Below are 20,477 nucleotides of genomic sequence, written 5' to 3' on the forward strand. Positions count from 1 at the left end.
CCTCTCCTCCTGCTGACCCTGGGCTCTAACACCGCCAGTTGGGGCCCGGTACTGCTAGCTGCACAGAGAAAAACACCAGCCAATGTGTCAGTGGGGTTCAGCACCGCCAGCTGTTCCCCTGCTGTGTAGCCGGCATCGTGTCCTGCAAAAGCCACGCAGACACAAGAACTGAAATTGAAGGGAACCTGTCCCCCCTCCCCCAGGTGTTTGTATGTTTTACAGCCACCTTGTACAGCAGTAATGCTGCATGTGTGCAAGGTGGCTCATAAACTTATTCTCCTTGCCCATGTGGAACTGAACACGTCTAAAATGTGTCCTCTGTGACCATTTAACCGTCCTGGAGGTGTGACTTTCCTTTGTAATGACACGCTGCAACCCCCTTGGTAGCGCTGCCCGTCTTCTGGCATCATTGTTTGGTTGCCTGCGCCTCTGCGGCCGCCCTGCCCCACACAACGCCCCTCGGTGTCTTATTTATTTGGACTGCGAGGGTGTGATTGATGGGCATGAGCAGTGCATATGTTCGCCTGTCCCTCATCTCCTTCCGCCTTCCTCAGACTGTGCGGCTTCATGGCCGCGGCATGCGATAAGGGATCAGCTGACGCCGCACAGTCTGAAGCGGGTGTAAGGACCCGAGTGTGAGAGGCCAACATATGTACTGCGCCAGGCCATGAATCCCAGCCCCGCAGTGTTTTAACTATGTCAAGACACTGCGGGGCTGGGATTCATGGTCATCGCGAACCGCACCGGCCGACATTAAATGATGCCAGAAGATGGGCAGCGCTAACAGCGCAAGGCCAAGGGAAAAAACGACAGAGCAGACTCCTGTACAGCAAATAACAACGCTCAGGAGGCTGCGCCCAGCACCAAGGTGGGATTCTTGACATCTGTGCTGCGTCTCATTACGAAGGGAACTTCCGCCAAAAACACAGTTTGACTGTATAAAGGGCTAAATGTTATACGTGTTTCATTCAGCGTGTGCAAGGAGAAAAATTAAAAGAGCAACCTTTGACTTGTGCAGCACTACTGCTGCATAAGCTGTGGCTCTTCTACTTTGTAACACCTGAGGGGGGGTTAAAGGTTACCTTTAAAATTGGTTCAATTAGGCTTCGGCCTACACTCTGCTCCCCCTGCAGAGCCTGGGCTCTAACACCGCCAGTTGGGGCCCGGTACTGCTAGCTGCACAGAGAAAAACACCAGCCAATGTGTCAGTGGGGTTCAGCACCGCCAGCTGTTCCCCTGCTGCTGTGTAGCCGGCATCGTGTCCTGCAACAGCCACGCAGGCACAACAGACCCAAAGCTGCCGCCAGTGCAGGCTTCGGCCTACACTCTGCTCCCTCTCCTCCTCCTTCTGACCCTTTGCTCCAACACTGCTAGTTGGGGCTCTAGGAAGACAAGCTTGAATAGGTCCCCATCCTGGTTCCAGCACCGTCAGCTGGTTCCGGGCAGAGCCTTTGGCTTAGGTGCCTCCTTCTGGGTATCCGAGTTCCACCAACGTCAGGTGGTCCTTGGTAGTGCTTTCAGGCACGGGTACCTCCTGCTTAGTAACCGGGTTCCAGTAACGTCAGCTGGTCCTCGGTAGTTCCATTGGCTCTTGGACCTTCGGGTAGCCATCCGAGTTCCAGTTCCATCAGCTGTTTCTCGGCATTTTCTCAGCCTTCTTGTACCTTCTGCTACATTTCCAAGTTCAAGACCCTAAAGACGACGACCCGGAAGACCACCCCTAAGATGACGACGACACCAGAGACGACGACCACTGAGATGACGACGACCCTGGAGACGATGACCCTGAAGACCACCCCGATGACGACGACCCCGGAGACAACGACCCTGGAGACGACGACCCTGGAGACGACGACGACATGGGAGACCGAGAAGCAGAAGAACAAGAGGCTGCAGAACAAAGAGCAGAAGAACATTAAGCATAAGACTAAATATCAGAGCAAAAGATATTATCTAAATTATAAGCAGAAGAAGACTAAGCAGTGTATGGGGGTGAGTCCGTTCCTCCTCGTGGTGCCCCTGGATAAAGCCTGATGCTGCAGGCCAAACTGAACGCGGACAAATGTAACTCTTTTGTGACAGGCAGAACGGAAGGTGTAATCTTCAAACTTTTATAGATAACAAATACGGGAATGCCTGTCACAAATAAGAATATGATGAAGAAGTTGAATATGAAAAAGATATTAGTTAAATAAAAAGAATATGAACAATGTAAAAAAAAAAAATATAGGTAGAAGAAGAAGAAGATGAATAAGGTGAAGATAGTTGATGTCAAAGAAGCTGATGATGAGGATAATGAAGAAGAAAGTGGGAGAAGTAAAAAAGAAGGTGAAGGACGTGGAAGTAGTGAAACATCAATATGTGAAAAAAAATAAAAATAAAAATAACATAGTCAAAATCTTTCTAACGCCGAACGTCATAAAAAAACTATAAAAACCTGCTATTCTATTTGTTTGGGCTAAACCTCTGTGCCTTTAATGTCTCCGCCACCTCCCCCAATACATCCTACATTATTCTTAGTTGTTTTCCTTCATGTAGAATTTACCTACAAGGAAAGAAAGGGTTTATTTTAATTCCGATATTTTCGTCCCATTGACTTGCATTGGGATCGGGTATCGGTATCGGATTAGATCCGATACTTTGACGGTATCGGCCGATACTTTCCGATACCGATACTTTCCGATATCGGAAGGTATCGCTCAACACTAGTAATGACCAATTTTGTTAGAGAAAGAAGCCGATTCTTCTGATAAAATATATTACAAAGTTGCTTATTTTCATGTGCACTATTGGTTTATGAAAAAAAAATTAAAACAATGGTTAGCCTGTAAGCTTAGAAGAATAAAAAGACTGAGGACAGAGAGTGGATTAAACATTCTGCCCTGATGCTGTTGGGAGTCATATTAATGGAGAACGCAAATGAGGTGTAGGAGGAAGCACATAAGCAATAAGCATTGCCTGACTGTGGAACCAGCCCTAAAGTCCAACTGAGATGGCTTCATCACCGTATGACGGGGTGTCTAAGCTTGTTTCCTGGCCACACAATCAAGTCTGGACACCAGATGATGTGAAGGAGGAAGTGGATGATGAGTAGTGAGAGTGCGACAAGCAGTAGATGATGATGACTACTTGAGAATATGGCCTGGCTTGAGTCTTCCTCAAATTGCTGGCCTGCTTGCTTTTCTTGCTTTTCTGACAGGAGCAGGTGATGCCTCTTCATGTGCTGATGTAGACCTCTAGTTCCTAGTTCCTTTGAGCTGGGACATCCATGGCTTATTTTCCTGCTGCACAGTCTGCACACAAACATCATCATCATTGTCATCATACCTAACTCAGCTGACATACCTGCTAGGACATGTGCACACCTCGCTGGTACTGCACACCTTTTCTTTGCATTCATATCCATGTTGGTATGTGAGGATCCAACATTATAGTTATCACTTCACTCACTTTCCAAAGCAGAAGTGAGCAGCGCTGAACAGGTCCTTTAAGTATATGCAGAGCTGAGATTGCAGTCATGCCTGCGAACTGTTGCTTGAGATAGACTGGTACTTTTGTAATATTAGAGTATTCCAAGGCTATAAATTCAATATAAAGATAAAGGGGTTGTCCACTACTGAACAACTCCTTCTTAAAATGTGTAAATGGTGCACATAAAATGGAAAACAAACACATACCTGCTATACTGGCGTCGCTTCACATGACTTCCGGTAGTCATGCGATATTGTATTAAAAATGACTGCTCAGGGGGAACCATCGGACCACCCACACTGCTATTCCTTCACTCTCAATTACGGTCATGTCTCTTGGGCTAAGGTAATATACCTTTACTATATGTGCAACACTATATAGGACCGTATTTATATTGCAAGGTTTATTTTCAGGATAAGGATAATATTATTGCATGATGCTATTGGCACTTTTTACTTTATTAACCCTTGGTACATCCATTTTCCGTCTTATCCATTGCTTTATTTATATGGAGCCATAATTGTGGTTTATTATTTGCTCTTACCTTTTCTTAATCTGCCTGGAGCAATTGAGTATAGGTTTTCTACTTTGGGTATGCTCTTTGGTCCCCCTTTAAGGGTATTTTAGTGTATTGTTGTTATGTGGTTTTTATTATTATTTTAATAATATTTCTAATAATTCTAATCATTCTACCTGCGGTTTAATTACTGCTTGTCATGTGTTATTGTATATGAATTTGATGCCAGGTTCCCTTTAATAAAACGTATTCCATTGTTAAAGACAGAGATTCTAATGAGAACGCTATATAGGAGGATGATATTTAACAAATTCTTGATATTGATATTCTATGTGTGTGAAATCACCATAGATGTTCCTGCTTCTCTTGAACTTTTCAATCACATTGTAGATAGGAAATCAAATAATTTGAATATAAGATCAGTATTAACACTTCCTCTTATTTTATGTTAATAGTTTGGAAAATCTGTTCTTCAAAGCAGCAAAAGAAAATAATGTTAGACTTCTGAAAAGTCTAATTGGAAAGAATGCAGATCCATTTCTGAAAGGTATGTTGAAAATGGGAGATCCTGCTGCATCTAAAGTAAGTAAATGCATTGCTCAACCGTGCAGACTGGCTCAGCTTTTTAACCAAATTGGCTTCTTCTTCTATTTATTTCTAGCCTTCTGAAACTGATCAAATATTTGGTAATCCAAGTATTTAAATACACTGTAGGGTAAAAAACACCAGCAGGTCTACAATTTTGTCCCTGGTGTCCTTGGATAAGTCTTTGGTCTTGGCCATGGTGGAGAGGTTGGAGCATGACTGACAGGTGGACAGGTATATTTTATACAGGTAACAAGTTCAAACAGGTGCAATTAATACAGGTAATAAGTGCAGAGTAGGGGGACTTCGTAAGCAAAAACTAATAGGTCTGTAAAGGTCAGAATTCTTGCTGGTTGGTAGGTGGTCAAATACTGATTTCCTGCAATAAAATGCAAATAATTGTTTAAAAATCATAAAATGTGACTCTCTGTTTTTTAAAGTTTAAAGTGTACTTGCAAGTACACTCTCCTGATGACTTCTCACCAAGAAAAAAATGTGTCAGGAGGAATAACAATTTTTTCTTGTTGTAAGAGAGCTATAATTGGGTACTGCCCTTGTTAGGGTGGAAGCAAATACAATGGGTATGATAGGGTAGATTAATGGGATCAAGTCTACCACTGAGGAGGATGAAAAAACTCTGACAATGATCCCAGAGGATCAAAATGGGTGATATCCACACATTTTCTTTTCATGTTTGGTGCACAATGACACTTTATTGTGGTATGTTTTACATTGTAGAATCAGAAACTAGTGGACTGACAAAGTCCACTTTCCAGGAAACTGTTCATGTAGGAATGCTCGGACCGGACACCCACAATAACCACATTATGGGTGTCAGGTCCAAGCATTCCTAGATGAACAGTTCCCAGGAAAGTGGATTGGTTATTGTGGGCCAGTTGAACGGCCACCAAGGTCTCCTGATCTGACCCCCTTAGACTTTTATCTTTGGGGTCATCTGAAGGCAATTGTCTATTCTGTGAAGATATGAGATGTGCAGCATCTGAAACAACGGATACTGGAAGCCTATGATAGCATTTCTTCTGCAGTGTTGCTATCAGTGTGTCATGAGTGGGAGAAGAGGGTTGCATTGACAATTCAACACAATGGGCAGCACTTTGAACACAGTTTATAAGTGGTCATAAACTTGTAAATAACTCATGAATGAAAGAATAAAGTTATGTTAAAACCAAGCACACCATTGGTTTTCTTGTGAAATTCTCAATACGTTTGATGTGTCACATGACCCTTTTCCCATTGGAAAAAAATAAAGTTGGATCCAAAATGGCCGACTTCAAAATGGCCGCCATAGTCACCACCCATCTTGAAAAGTTTTCCCCCTTCCACATATTAATTTGCCACAAACATGAAGTTGATATCACCAACCATTCCCATTTTATTTAGGTGTATCCATATAAATAGCCCACCCTGTTGAAGTAGATAGCTCCAAAACACACCATATTTTAGAGTAATCTTTCAGAATAAAAAATGTCTTTAGATATCCAGATAGGCATACAAATTGGTGCTTCTGATCAAGGGTAAAACATAGAAATATGCAGAAGTCTAAAGCAAGCTGAAGGAAAAAATAAACAAGGCCCTCTGGGCAAGTAAAGCAAAACAAAATAGTAGCACAGTCTTTCTGCTAGCGGGGATCAGCCCGCTCAGTGTTAGCAGAACCGTCGGTTCAGGTATAAGCCAAACACATAACATTTCTCTGGAGTGTTCATCTCCAGACACTGAATACCCACTGTCTCTGGAGCCCAGCTACTTAAGCCCCAGACCACACCCTGAGGTGGAGAGAAGGTGGACAACCTCCCACCTGTTCTATGGTTGTCAACAAAACCCCAGCCCTTTAAATAAATTGGCTGTTAGCTCTTTGCAACACTTAGTGTGCTAACGGAAAAACTTCTGGGTTTTTAGATCACTGAAGCCATGAGCCTCAGCGAAACATATCTCCCTTCCAGCACCTTGCAAGTGACTTTGTCACACACTCTACAGCACTGGATGCAAAACATCTGGCAACACATCAAACATTAATAGTGTTCTGCCTATCCTAGCACAGGCAAATGATCATACCACTGTTAGAGCAAACTTACCCTGTGAGCTCCTTTATCTTTCCTTTAATGGTCCATCCTTTCCAATATTAGCTGATCTCCTGAACCATTTCTACTATGCAATAATACAAGAAATGACTATCACCATATAGACTGTAGGTATGCAACCATATAATAATCTATGCATTAAAGCCTAAAGATAGTGAACCCAAAACTGTACATTATGACCTCCAGTTACTGACGGTGTGGTGGACCCGGCAATGCATTATAATATATACATATAAATTAATTATTTCAAAATAGAACCATTAGTCTGGGGGTAATTAAATCATTCTTTTGTGACAAAATATAAAGAAGACCTTTAAAGGGGTTTTCGGAGATTAAAAAAAATGACTGCTTTATTTGCTTTCTTTCAGAAACAGTACCACCCCTGCTCAAGGGTTGTCCATGGTATTGCAGCTCAGCTCCACTCACTTCAGAGGGGCTGGTTCTAAAATGAAGCAGCCGTGATTTTTTAGACATGGTCAACCCCTTTAAATACAGTTATTATTCCAAGAAAATACATTGCTGGGAACATTATTTGTAGACATTATGATTGTATTTCTTTTATGTTATAGGTGCCATGGGAGAAAATGCAGTCCACATAGCAGCACTGTACAATAATAAGGAAGCTCTAGCTACATTGTTGGATGCTTTCCCTTTCCTGGTAAATACACCTATAGAATGTGACATATATAAAGGTAAGAGGTTGTGACAGTCAAATGTATACCATATACATCATGGGGCAAATGCCCTTTGTGCCCAGGGCATGGGTTTTGGAATGTATATACTGGTGTGAGGATTGCATCGCAATGCTCGGACTGGCTACCTGCTCACCTGACCTGAGCGTGACAGCCCAATGTACTTTTATAGAGCTGTCACGCTCAGGTCAGAAGAGCCAATACCCAGTCCAAGGATTGCAATGCGATCCTTGTGTGAGTAATACAGCCATCCGTCTGCATCCTAATGATCAATCATGCATTTATTACACTAAAAGGGAGTGATCTTCTGACCATGGAAAAGTATAGGATTAACATCATCAAGTTCTCCAAAGCTAACAGATTGTACAGTGAGACTTAACCCCTTAATGACGACCAACATGTCTTTTTCTTGACCTGAGAAATATGAAAATAACGTCCTCGGACAGGTAAACATACAGCCATGGTTTTCTCTGAAGGCTTCTTATCCCCCATATGCTGCCATCAATAATAACTGCAGCATCTAGATGGTGAACAAAGTGATAGGGCTGCCTCTGTAACCCCATCAGCATCCTAAGATCGTGATTGTGTGATCCCATTGATTTCCATCCAAGGCCAAGTAATGGCCTTGGGGATCTGCCAGTTATGGTGACCTGTCAGGATTTAAGTGGAAAATATATAATTTTTCATTTCATTCATTCATTAATTCATTCAACGTAATTCCTGTAAAGCACCTGAAGGGTTAACAAACTACTTCACAGCAGTTTTCAATACTTTGAAGTGTGCTGTTTTTAAAATGCTAATGATTTGAGGGGTCGCTTAATATAGAGGCCCCTCAAAGTCACTTCAAAATTGAATAGATCTCGGAAAAATATAAGTATTGTAAATGTCCTTGAAAAATTGGTGCTAAACTTTGAGACGTTCTAACACCGTAAAAAAATAAAAGAACATTTGAAAAATGATGCTGATGTAAAGTAGACATAAGGGAAATGTTACTTGTACTACACAAAATAGTTAATAATATCTGGTTTAAGGGCATAAACATTAAAAGATTGAATATTGCAAATTTCTGATATCTTCAGAAATAAGCACAAAAGAGATTGAACTAAATTTATCACTAACACAAGGTACAATGTGTCACAAAAAACCCAATCTCAGAATCACTGGGATATACTGAAACATTCTAGATTATTACTTCATAAAGTGATGTTGGTTAGATTTGAAAAATTCGTTTTTGTTTTTTTATCCATAGTTTACACCCTTCCCTAATCTTCCAAGCAGTCACTTATTCTGGCTATACATTGCCTTGACTTATTGTCGTTTATTAGCCAATATTGATAATATTTTTGAGTTCTATGAAAACTTATGCTTACTGGGTGTTTAGACTAAGAATACATTATGGGTAGAGAGATAGTTGGTTAAAGCGGTAACCCACTACTGGGACAACTATACTCCCACATATAAATTTAATAGAGCCTATACTCCCCTACAGTGCAGGCGTCTTTCCAGCAATGCCAGCACCAGGTCTCTCAGGCTCACATGCCGTAGTAATGGTATGTGAACCCTGCAGCCAATCAGCAGCCATTTCACTCTCATTTCCTTAGGAAAAAGCTGACATCTTGAAGAAATGAGAGCTGCGGCTGCTCTGACTTCCTCTGAATATCAGTTACATCGGAAGGAATGGAGAGTGAAGCGGCTATCGATTAGTTGCAGGGCTCAAGTGACATAGCAACAGTGCTCGAACCCTGAGAGACCTCTTGCTGACATTGCTGGAATGGCACTGAAGGTGAATAAAGGCTGTTATTGAGAAGGGTTCCTCCGAGTAGTGGGCAACCCCTTTAACCACATCATAATTTGTGACTTAGAGGCACTGAAGTTTTTTTATATACCACTGCCAGAGGCATATAGCTAGTCAGCTTAGGGAATGAGGTGCAAACATCTGGACGGGCCGCTAACCAGGTAACCATGTTTACAACTACAGGTGTGCACCCTAATTGTGGTTATAAGGGAGCCTTAGTAGATGATGTTACTGAGAATAAATCTCTATACAAAGACCAACACTAATATTACCACCACATGGTGACCATTCACATAGTAGTAGTTACCAGAAAGATTACAGTACAGTTATAGATAATGACTTACCACTGACGTTCTTTCTGATGGGGTCACTTTTCCCATCTTTTCCATCTGGCCCAGACCAACATGACAACCTCTTCCAGCCATGACTCGCCTGCAGAGTTTACAATAAAGTCACATTTGACTTCACATTTTGAGCACGTGCCCATCTATTTCCAACCTGCACAAAATCCTCATCCCACTGTCACCCCAATGCTGAGCCGCAGCTACCCTATGTGTCTTTATTATTGTAACTGCTACATGCACAAAACAGGGCTCCTCTTACTGCTCCACATGATACCTACCACTGTGCCCCTCTAGAGCAGACCTCTCTATGGAGCAACCTGGGCCCAGGACCTAAGCGGGACAATTTCCACCTTCAAAGCAGGTGAAATTGTGAGTTGTGATGAACTATTGAACTGTAAAGTGCCCATGTATTGTTCGTGCACAGGGTCTGTGTCTGCCAGTGGTGTTCCTTACAAAGTAAAATGCCCCTTTGTGCCCTTTAGATGGTAAAATTGCCCTCTAGAAAATATATTAATGCCCTGTGCAAGTGCCCCTCACAAAATATAAAACTGTGCATATTGTGCCCCCTATGTAATACCTTGTGTGCACCGTTCACGGTCTCAATAGCCTGAGTGCCCCAATAACGTCAGAGTCCTGGTGCGGTGAGGTCACCATGCCGCCCCACGTCGTCCAGTGCATGATCCTGCCATTCTATGCAGGCTTAAAGCAACTTAAGGTCTACAGAATGGAGATTTGTAGTGCAGGGAGACTATGCTTCCTTATTTTACCGCACAGCATATCTATATCACAGTATTAACTGCATATACAGGGGGGGGGGGGGGAATAGGTATTTGATCCCTTGCTGGTTCTGTAAGTTTGCCCACTGACAAAGACATGAACAGTCTATAATTTTAAAGGTAGGTTAATTTCAACATTGAGATATAGAATATCAAAAATAAAATCCAGAAAATAACAATGTATAAATATATAAATTTATTTGCATTTTGCAGTGAGAAATTAGTATTTGATCCCCTACCAACCATTAAGAGTCCTGGCTCCTACAGACCAGTTAGACGCTCGTAATCAACTCGTTATCTGCATTATAAATAATAATAATCTATATTTATATAGCGCCAACATATTCCGCAGCGCTTTACAGTTTAACAGTTTCACACGCAAGTCATAAGTACCAACCTTAACAATACAATAATTAAAGCCAAATAAGATGACCCTGCTCATGAGAGCTTACAATCTACAATGAGGTGGGGGAGATACAAAGTACAGGTGTGTATTTATAATGATGTATTTACAATGATGGTCCAGCCATCTTGAGGGAGTGGGGGATAGATGGAGATAGTGAATGGGGCTACACATGCACCCTTACACATAAAATGACTTTGATTAGGGAACGTGATAGGCCGCTCTGAACAAATATGTTTTGAGGGCACGCCTAAAACTATGCAAAATGTGGATGGTCCTAATTTCTTGGGGTAGAGCATTCCAGCGGATTGGCGCAGCGCAGGAAAAGTCTTGGAGACGGGAGTGGGAGGTAAGGATTAGTGAAGAGGTTAGTCTAAAGTGATTTGCAGAGCATAGCGGTTGGTTAGGCTGATAGACAGAAATAAGGGAGGAGGTAAGGGGGTGCTGCACTGTAAAGAGCTTTGTGGGTGAGAACAAGTACTTTGAATTGGATCCTATAATGAATGGGCAGCCAGTGTAATGACTGGTGAAGAGTGGCTGCATCTGAATACCGATTAGCCAGGTAGATGACCTTGGCTGCTGCATTAAGGATAGACTGGAGAGGGAAAAGTGGAGTGAGGGGGAGGTCAATTAATAGAGCATTACAGTAGTCCAGGCGGGAGTGGATCAGGGCAACAGTGAGGGTTTTTGTTGTTTCCATGGTGAGAAAAGGGCGGATTCTAGAGATGTTCTTTAGGTGTAAGCGGCACGAGCGGGCAAGAGATTGTATATGGGAAGTGAAGGAGAGATTGGTGTCAAACATAACACCCAGACAGCGCGTCTGTTGCTGGGGTGTTATTATGGTGCCACCCATGGAGAGGGAAATGTCAGATTTAGGGAGGTTAGTAGACAGTGGGAGCAGAAGAGGTTCAGTTTTGGAGAGGATGAGTTTCAGATAGAGGGCGGACATGATGTCGGAGACTGAGGACAGACAGTCACTGGCGTTCTGTAGTACAGTGGGAGTAAGGTCAGGGGATGACATATATAGTTGTGTGTCATCGGCATAAAGATGGTACTGAAAGCCAAATCTGCTGATGGTCTGTCCAATTGGGGCCATGTAGAGAGAGAAGTGAGCCAAGGACTGAGCCCTGAGGTACCCCGACAGTGAGAGGAAGAGGGGTCGAAGTGGAGCCAACGAACAAAACACTAAAGGAGCGGTCAGAAAGATAGGATGAGAACCAGGAGAGGGCAGTATCCTTAATGCCTAGTGACAGGAGCCTAGAGAGTAGGAGATGGTGGACAACAGTGTCAAAAGCTGCAGAGAGGTCGAAAAGAATCAGCAGAAAGTGGTCACCGTTACACTTTGCTGTCAGATGGTCATTGGTCACTTTGATGAGTGCAGTTTCTGTCGAATGTAGGGGGCAGAAGCCGGACTGTAAAGGGTCTAGGAGGGAGTGAGTGGAGAGGTAACAGGTAAGACGGGAGTAGACCAGGCGCTCCAAGAGTTTAGAGATGAAGGGGAGGTTGGAGACCGGTCTGTAGTTATTTGTGCAGGATGGATCGAGAGAGGGTTTCTTTAATAATGGAGTAATGATAGAGTGTTTGAAGGAGGATGGGAAGATGCCCGAGGAGATAGAGAGAATAAAGATTGTAGTTAGGTGAGTTGTGATGACTGGAGAGAGCGACTGGAGGAGATGTGAGGGAATGGGGACGGTTGTGCATGTAGTCGGATGAGAAGAGAGGAGTCTGGAGAATTCTTCTGTGATGGGATCAAATGTGGAGAGTGAGCCAGGGAAAATGCAGCGAGGGATGGGAGTCACAGCACTTAGTTGCTGGGAGCGGATTTCCTGTCGGATATTATCTATTTTCTCTATAAAGTGGGAGGCCAGGTCATCAGCACAAATGTCTGTGATAGGAGCTTGTGCTTTTGGCCTGAGGAGGGAGTGAAAGGTGTCAAAAAGTTTCTTGGGGTTGTTGGATAGTGAGGAGATCAGGGTGGTGTAGTAGGTCTGTTTGGTGAGGTGAAGGGCAGAGTTATAGGTTCTTAACATAAATTTGAAGTGTATGAAGTCTTCTGGTGTGCGAGTTTTCCTCCATAAGCGTTCAGCACTTCTAGAGCATCGCTGGAGAAGCCGAGTTTGCGATGTGGGCCAGGGCTGTTTTACTCTGTGCTTGGAGGTTCTGAGGGTGAGGGGCGCTACTTGGTCCAGGGTGCTATGTAAGACAGCTGTCTTATGTAGTCACCTGCATAAAAGACTCCTGTCCACAGACTCAATTAATCAGTCAGACTCTAACCTCTACAAAATGGGCAAGACCAAATAGCTTTCTAAGGATGTCAGGGACAAGACATAGACCTGCTCAAAGCTGTAATGGGCTACAAAACTATAAGTAAGACGCTGGGTGAGAAGGAGACAACTGTTGGTGTAATAATAAGAAAATGGAAGAAATACAAAATGACTGTCAATCAACATCAATCTAGTGCACCATGCAAAATCTCACCTCTTGGGGTATCCTTGATCATGAGGAAGGTGAGAGATCAGCCTAATACTACATGGGGGAACATGTTAATGATCTCAAGGCACATTACGCCATAAAGGTTTAAAATCCTGCCGTGCCCGCAAGGTCCCCCGCTCAAGAAAGCACATGTGCAGGCCCATCTGAAGTTTGCTAATGAATACCTGGATGATTCTGTGAGTGATTGGGAGAATGTGATATGGTCAAATGAGACAAATATTGAGGTCTTTGGCATTAACTCAACTCGCCATGTTTGGAGGAAGAGAAATAATGCCTATGACCCAAAGAACACCATCCCCACTGTCAAGCATGGAGGTGGAAACATTATGTTTTGAGGGTGTTTCTCTGCTAAGGGCACAGGACTACTTCACCACATCAATGGGAGAATTATTATTATTTATTATTATAGCGCCATTAATTCCATGGCACTTTACATGTGAGGAGGTGTGTACTGTTGTGAACTCTGTTTTTGGGCTCCCTCTTGTGGTCACAACTGGTACTGTGTGAGTGCTGTCTTTGGGCTCCCTCTGGTGGTTCTTTGTGTCATTCTGCAGGTCTGAGGCAGGATCAGCTGTCTCGTTATCTCTTAGATGGTTTCCTATTTAGTTCAACTGGACTCTCAGTTGTTGCCTGCTGTCAATGACTTCAGTGCTATTTTGGAGCTCTCCTGCAGTCCTTCGTTATCAGTCTCTTCAAGAGAAGCTAAGTTTTGCTTGGTTCATTTTTTGACCATCAGTGGTCACATGTTTCTTGGTTTATTTTTGTCCAGCTTGCTAATATGTGATTTCCTTGCTTGCTGGTAGCTCTAGGGGGCTGAGTTTCTCCCCTCACACCGTTAGTTGGTGTGGGGGTTCTTGTATTCTCAGCGTGGATATTTTGCATAGGGTTTTTTACTGACCGCACAGTTCCTTATCTGTCTTCTGCTATCTAGTATTAGCGGGCCTCATTTGCTTAATCTGTTTTCATTACTACGTTTGTGTTTTCCCCTTACCTCACCGTTATTATTTGTTGGGGGCTTCCTATATCTTTGGGGTGATTTCTCTTGAGGCAAGTGAGGTCTTACTTTCCCTCCAGGAGTAGATAGTTTGTCAGGCTGCGTCGAGACGTCCAGGATTTTAGGCACGTTCACCGGCTTCCTTTAGTGTGTTGGTTAGGATCAGGTTTGCGGTCAGTCCAGTTACCACCTCCCTAGAGCTCGTGTCTATGTTCATAAACTTAGCTAGTCCGTTTTGTGATCCTCAGCCACTAGGATCATAACAGTACAGCAGGCCATCCTGGGATTTTTGGTACCAGAGATTTGGTGGCTAGGTCCTTCTGGTGGCCTTCCTTGTCGCGGGATGTGCGTTCCTTTGTGCAGTCCTGTGGGATTTGTGCTCGGGCTAAGCCTTGCTGTTCTCGTGCCAGCGGTTTGCTTTTGCCTTTGCCTGTCCCAAAGAGGCCTTGGATGCACATTTCCATGGATTTTATTTCGGATCTTCCAGTCTCTCAGAGAATGTCTGTCATCTGGGTAGTGTGTGATCGTTTTTCCAAAATGGTCCATTTGGTGCCCTTGCCTAAGTTGCCTTCCTCCTCCGATTTGGTTCCTCTATTTTTTCAGAATGTGGTTCGCTTGCACGGCATCCCTGAAAATATTGTGTCTGACAGAGGATCCCAGTTTGTGTCCAGATTTTGGCGGATCTTTTGTGCTAAGATGGGCATTGATTTGTCTTTTTCGTCGGCTTTCCATCCTCAGACGAATGGTCAAACCGAGCGAACTAATCAGACCTTGGAAACTTATTTAAGATGTTTTGTTTCTGCTGATCAGGATGATTGGGTGACTTTTTTGCCATTGGCCGAGTTTGCCCTTAATAATCGGGCTAGTTCTGCTACTTTGGTTTCGCCATTTTTCTGCAATTCTGGTTTTCATCCTCGTTTTTCCTCGGGTCAGGTTGAGCCTTCTGACTGTCCTGGGGTGGATTCTGTGGTGGATAGGTTGCAGCAGATTTGGAACCATGTGGTGGACAATTTGAAGTTGTCACAGGAGAAGGCTCAGCACTTTGCCAACCGCCGTCGCGGTGTGGGTCCCCGACTTCTTGTTGGGGATTTGGTATGGCTGTCTTCTCGGTATGTTCCTATGAAGGTTTCCTCTCCTAAATTCAAGCCTCGCTTCATCGGTCCTTATAAGATTTTGGAAATCCTTAACCCGGTGTCATTTCGTTTGGACCTCCCAGCGTCGTTTGCCATTCATAACGTGTTCCATAGGTCTTTGTTGCGGAGGTATGTGGTGCCTGTGGTTCCTTCTGTTGAACCCCCTGCTCCGGTGCTGGTTGAGGGCGAATTGGAGTACGTGGTGGAGAAGATCTTGGATTCTCGTATTTCTAGACGGAGGCTTCAGTATTTGGTTAAGTGGAAGGGCTATGGTCAGGAGGATAATTCCTGGGTTGTCACCTCTGATGTTCATGCGGCCGATTTGGTTCATGCCTTCCATGTGGCTCATCCTGATCGCCCTGGGGGTTTTGATGAGGGTTCGGTGACCCCTCCTCAAGGGGGGGGTACTGTTGTGAACTCTGTTTTTGGGCTCCCTCTTGTGGTCACAACTGGTACTGTGTGAGTGCTGTCTTTGGGCTCCCTCTGGTGGTTCTTTGTGTCATTCTGCAGGTCTGAGGCAGGATCAGCTGTCTCGTTATCTCTTAGCTGGTTTCCTATTTAGTTCACCTGGACTCTCAGTTGTTGCCTGCTGTCAATGTCTTCAGTGCTATTTTGGAGCTCTCCTGCAGTCCTTCGTTATCAGTCTCTTCAAGAGAAGCTAAGTTTTGCTTGGTTCATCTTTTGACCATCAGTGGTCACATGTTTCTTGGTTTATTTTTGTCCAGCTTGCTAATATGTGATTTCCTTGCTTGCTGGTAGCTCTAGGGGGCTGAGTTTCACCCCTCACACCGTTAGTTGGTGTGGGGGTTCTTGTATTCTCAGCGTGGATATTTTGCATAGGGTTTTTTACTGACCGCACAGTTCCCTATCTGTCTTCTGCTATCTAGTATTAGCGGGCCTCATTTGCTTAATCTGTTTTCATTACTACGTTTGTGTTTTCCCCTTACCTCACCGTTATTATTTGTTGGGGGCTTCCTATATCTTTGGGGTGATTTCTCTTGAGGCAAGTGAGGTCTTACTTTCCCTCCAGGAGTAGATAGTTTCTCAGGCTGCGTCGAGACGTCCAGGATTTTAGGCCCGTTCACCGGCTTCCTTTAGTGTGTTGGTTAGGATCAGGTTTGCGGTCAGTCCAGTTACCACCTCCCTAGAGCTCGTGTCTATGTTCACAAACTTAGCTAGTCCGTTTTGTGATCCTCAGCCACTAGGATCATAACAGTGTACATAATAAAAACAAGTACAGTAATCTTAAACAATACAAGTCACGACTGGTACAGGAGGAGAGAGGACCCTGCCCATGAGGGTTCACAATCTACAAGGGATGGGTGAGGATACAGTAGGCAAGTGTAGAGCTGGTTATGCAGTGGTTTGGTCGATTGGAGGTTACTGCAGGTTGTAGGCTTGTCGGAAGAGGTAGATCTTCAGGTTCTTTTTGAAGGTTTCTGTGGTAGTCGAGTCTGATATGTTGTGGTAGAGAGTTCCAGAGTAGGGTGATGCGCAAAAGAAATCTTGTATGCGATTGTGGGAAGAGGAGATAAGAGGGGAGTAGAGAAGGAGGTTGCGTGCAGGTAAGTACGGGAGACGAGGTCACAGATGTATGGAGTACACAAATTGTGGATGGCTTTGTATGCCATGGTTAGGGTTTTGAACTGGAGTCTTTGGGTAATGGGGAGCCAATGCAGGGATTAACAGAGGAGAGAGGCCGGGGAATGGATGGAGCCATGTACCGTTAAATCCTGAGTGACAACTTCCTTCCCTCCTCCAGGACATTAAAAATGGGTCGTGGCTGGGTCTTCCAGCAAGACAATGACCCAAAACATACAGCCAAGGCAACAAAGTAGTGACTCAAAAAAAAGCACATTAAGGTCACGGAGTGGCCTACCCAGTCTCCAGACCTTAATCCCATAGAAAACTTATGGAGGGAGTTGAAGCTCCGAGTTGCCAAGCAACAGCCTCAAAATCTTAATGATTTAGAGATGATCTGCAAAAAGGAGTGGACCAAAATTCCTCCTGACATGTGCACAAACCTCATCATCAACTGCAAAAAACATCTGACTGCTGTGCTTGCCAACAAGGGTTTTGCCACCAAGTATTGTCTTGTTTACCAGAGGGATCAAATACTTATTTCTTACAGCAAAATGCAAATAAATGTACCATATTTGTACCATGTTTTGGGGAAAATGGGGGTGCGTCTTATGGTCGGAATATACTTAGAAATACTATGGCGGTCCGACGCTGCAGCCTCCCTTCCCAGGCTGGTACAGCGGTTGTGATGGCAGAGGCAGTGGTGCTCCTCTGTGGGGTGGCGGCAGTGGTGCTCCTCTGTGGTGCGGGGATCTCGGCAATTTTCCTGCAGGCCACCGCATGCTCAGATTCAGATCTCGGCAACGAGATCTCGTCCCTAGATCTTGTGACGATATCTCGTTGCCGAGATCTGAATCTGAGCATGTGCTGCCCCTGGCGGCCATTTTCCCGGAGGCCACCGGATCTGTGGGGGCCTCCTGGCTTTCATGAAACGCCACCGCCAGAGGAGCACCGTCACTGCTGCCCCACAAAGAAGCACCACAGAGCACCACCGCCGCCCCACTGAGGAGCACCACAGAGCACCACCACCACCGCACCAGCCTGAGATGGGATTTCCCGGAGGCCACCGCACCAGCCTGGACCACCGAACAACCCATGTGACCACTCCTCCACCTGTGCCCATCCCCCCGGTAAGCTGAAATTGGACTGTAAGACGGACTCCCATTTGAGACATTATATTTTTTTCCCTATTTTCCTTCTGAAAATTTGGGGTGCTTCTTATAGTCCGAAAAATATGGAATATAATTTATACAAAGTGATTTTCTGGATTTTATTTTTGATATTCTGTCTCTCAATGTTAATATTAACCTACCCATAAAATTATAGACTGTTCATGTCTTTGTCAACGGGCAAACTTACAAAATCGGCAAGGGATCAAATACTTATTTCCCCCACTGTAGTTAAGAGTAGTGGTTACTGGGCCCGGGGTAACTTCACCCACTGAATATAATAAGAGACATGTCAATGGGTTGCAGTGAGACTCGATGGCCAATTAAATGTCTTTGGTCTACAAAGAATCCTGTTGGCATCAAAGTTTGGTGATTAGAATAGTAATTTTGGAACTCAAGTAAATATAAGGTTTTCTGATTCCTAAAAGGATACAATGAATATGTAGAGAGGATCTAAAAGTCCACATGAAATGCTACTAGACATAAAACAACAGAAGGGCATTCTATTAGTACTGTGCAGTCACTGCTCTGCATTAACACAAGGCACTGATCGGTAAATGATGGTCTTTAGAAATAGGACAGTAACAACAGTGCCACTTATAGGTTATGAGAAGGTAATGCACCCACCTCACAAGACTTCTAACTCCAAAAAAAATAAAAACAAACAAAAATATCCAGTTTGACTTAGAGCAATATTAAATGCAGAAAATATAAAGAAAAAAATCCCAGTCATTTCTCCATAATTATATCTTGTTAATCTTCTCTATAAATATTTCAATGAAAACTATAGGAACATTTTAAGCTCTCCTTTGGGAGATGGTTGTGAGTGTTTAGGACAATATTCTTTGGACACTCAGGTTACCACACCTATTACTGTAAGTTGTGTTTGTAGTGTACACAGGCTTGTTTACCATCCGTCTACCTAAATAATGCAGTGCCACCTTTATTTACCTTGCTTGCACTGTGCACTTTAATTTTGATTATCAGTTTGCCTTGACCTGTTCACTTTGATTTATCCTGGACTCTATTCTAGTCTCTTTTTCTTTACTTTATGATCACTCTGCGGGTAGATATTGGTTTATCACCGTCATATATATTGTATCTGTAGATCACTGTATCTGCACATTGTACTTTTTCTGCCATTGCTGCTATTATGTTTGTGGTCATTTGCACTTTTCTGTAGCGGCTTACTTGCGGATTGAATATTTATATGCCTTTTGCATTTTATTGGTTACTTGTGCCCCTGCATTTTAGTGTACAGCAGCTTGTTAAATTTGTCTATTTATATGTAAACTTTAATAAAATTGTAATTTTTAAAAGATTATATTCTCTGGTGGTGTTCCATTTCCCCTCCTTTTCCTTAGGTGTTTTATTTTATAGTGTACTTCTAGGTATACTTTTCCTTCAACAAAACTAGAAAGGTTTTGATCAAATCAGGTATTTAATGTCTCCAGAATCAGCACTTATTAAAAAAAATAAAATTTGTTAAGAGATTTCAAAAGTAGAGTAAAAGATGCAAGCAATCGGATACACAGTACATCATTGGGATTAACCAGCACACAAAGAGGCAGATCTAGAAGTGTCTACAGATGTATCATATGCAAAGTATAGTAACTTAGTATTATGGCAGTGTGCATTTGAGTAGATCCAGAAATCAACAAATGCAAATGCAACCACAAAATATGGAAAAATAGAGGGGGAGAAGAGTGGCGAGACAACCAAGGAGGACCCAGTCCATCTGCTCCAGATTCTAACATATGTAACAAGGCAGCCCAGTGTAAATAAATGCTCTTTTTGAAGGCCAAAATCAGCATTTTTATGTCTTTAAGAAAAATTAAAAAAAGGGATGAAACACTGATACCCCTACCAATGATCTACCATAATATTAATGGGTTTCCAGTACTTTAAAACATACTTTATATACTGTAGGCCTAGGGATAGATATTAGAAAAACAACCACCCTGCACGCATCCCTCTTACCGGCACTGCTGCTCTGCACTGGCTACTGGGTCAAAACCAAAAGTTTTGAAAGTAATGGAAAGCCAATGTCATAAGAACAGGAGAATTCTAGCAGTTTACCAAAGGCTGAGACAGATGTATTTAGGGAATACTTATTCAGACTTAATGTGACAAGTCTAAAAGACATTTGTTTGTTAAAGTAGATTTCCACTGGGGAAAATGATGGCGTCATTTTAGGATACACCATAAATATCTGACTTTTGGGGACCCAAACAGAGATAAACCAGCAAGGGGCAGCATGGCAAAGTAAAGCCCCCTTTTTTGTTCTCATTCCGCCTTCCCATCTAAAGCTCTAGCACCAATCAATTTGAAGACACGTTATCTGACTGGGAGTGGTGTAGTGTCTGATAAAAGCCTCTATTCTGAGGATGATGTTCTAGCAGTTGGTTCTCCATCGACCAGGCAC

General features: G+C 43.4%; 1 protein-coding gene across 2 annotated transcripts in view; it reads left to right on the forward strand.

Moving 5' to 3' along the window:
* Nucleotides 1-20,477, forward strand: part of LOC143808197 (transient receptor potential cation channel subfamily V member 6-like) — a 94,954-nt gene that overhangs the window by 20,712 nt on the left and 53,765 nt on the right. For both annotated transcript variants that reach the window (XM_077290607.1, XM_077290608.1), the window contains exons 2-3: nt 4,444-4,535; nt 7,242-7,364. In XM_077290607.1, coding sequence (XP_077146722.1) covers nt 4,444-4,535; nt 7,242-7,364 — 215 coding nt within the window. The remainder of the gene's footprint in view (nt 1-4,443; nt 4,536-7,241; nt 7,365-20,477) is intronic.

This window comes from Ranitomeya variabilis, chromosome 2 (assembly GCF_051348905.1).
Source record: "Ranitomeya variabilis isolate aRanVar5 chromosome 2, aRanVar5.hap1, whole genome shotgun sequence".
NCBI classification, from domain to species: domain Eukaryota; kingdom Metazoa; phylum Chordata; class Amphibia; order Anura; family Dendrobatidae; genus Ranitomeya; species Ranitomeya variabilis.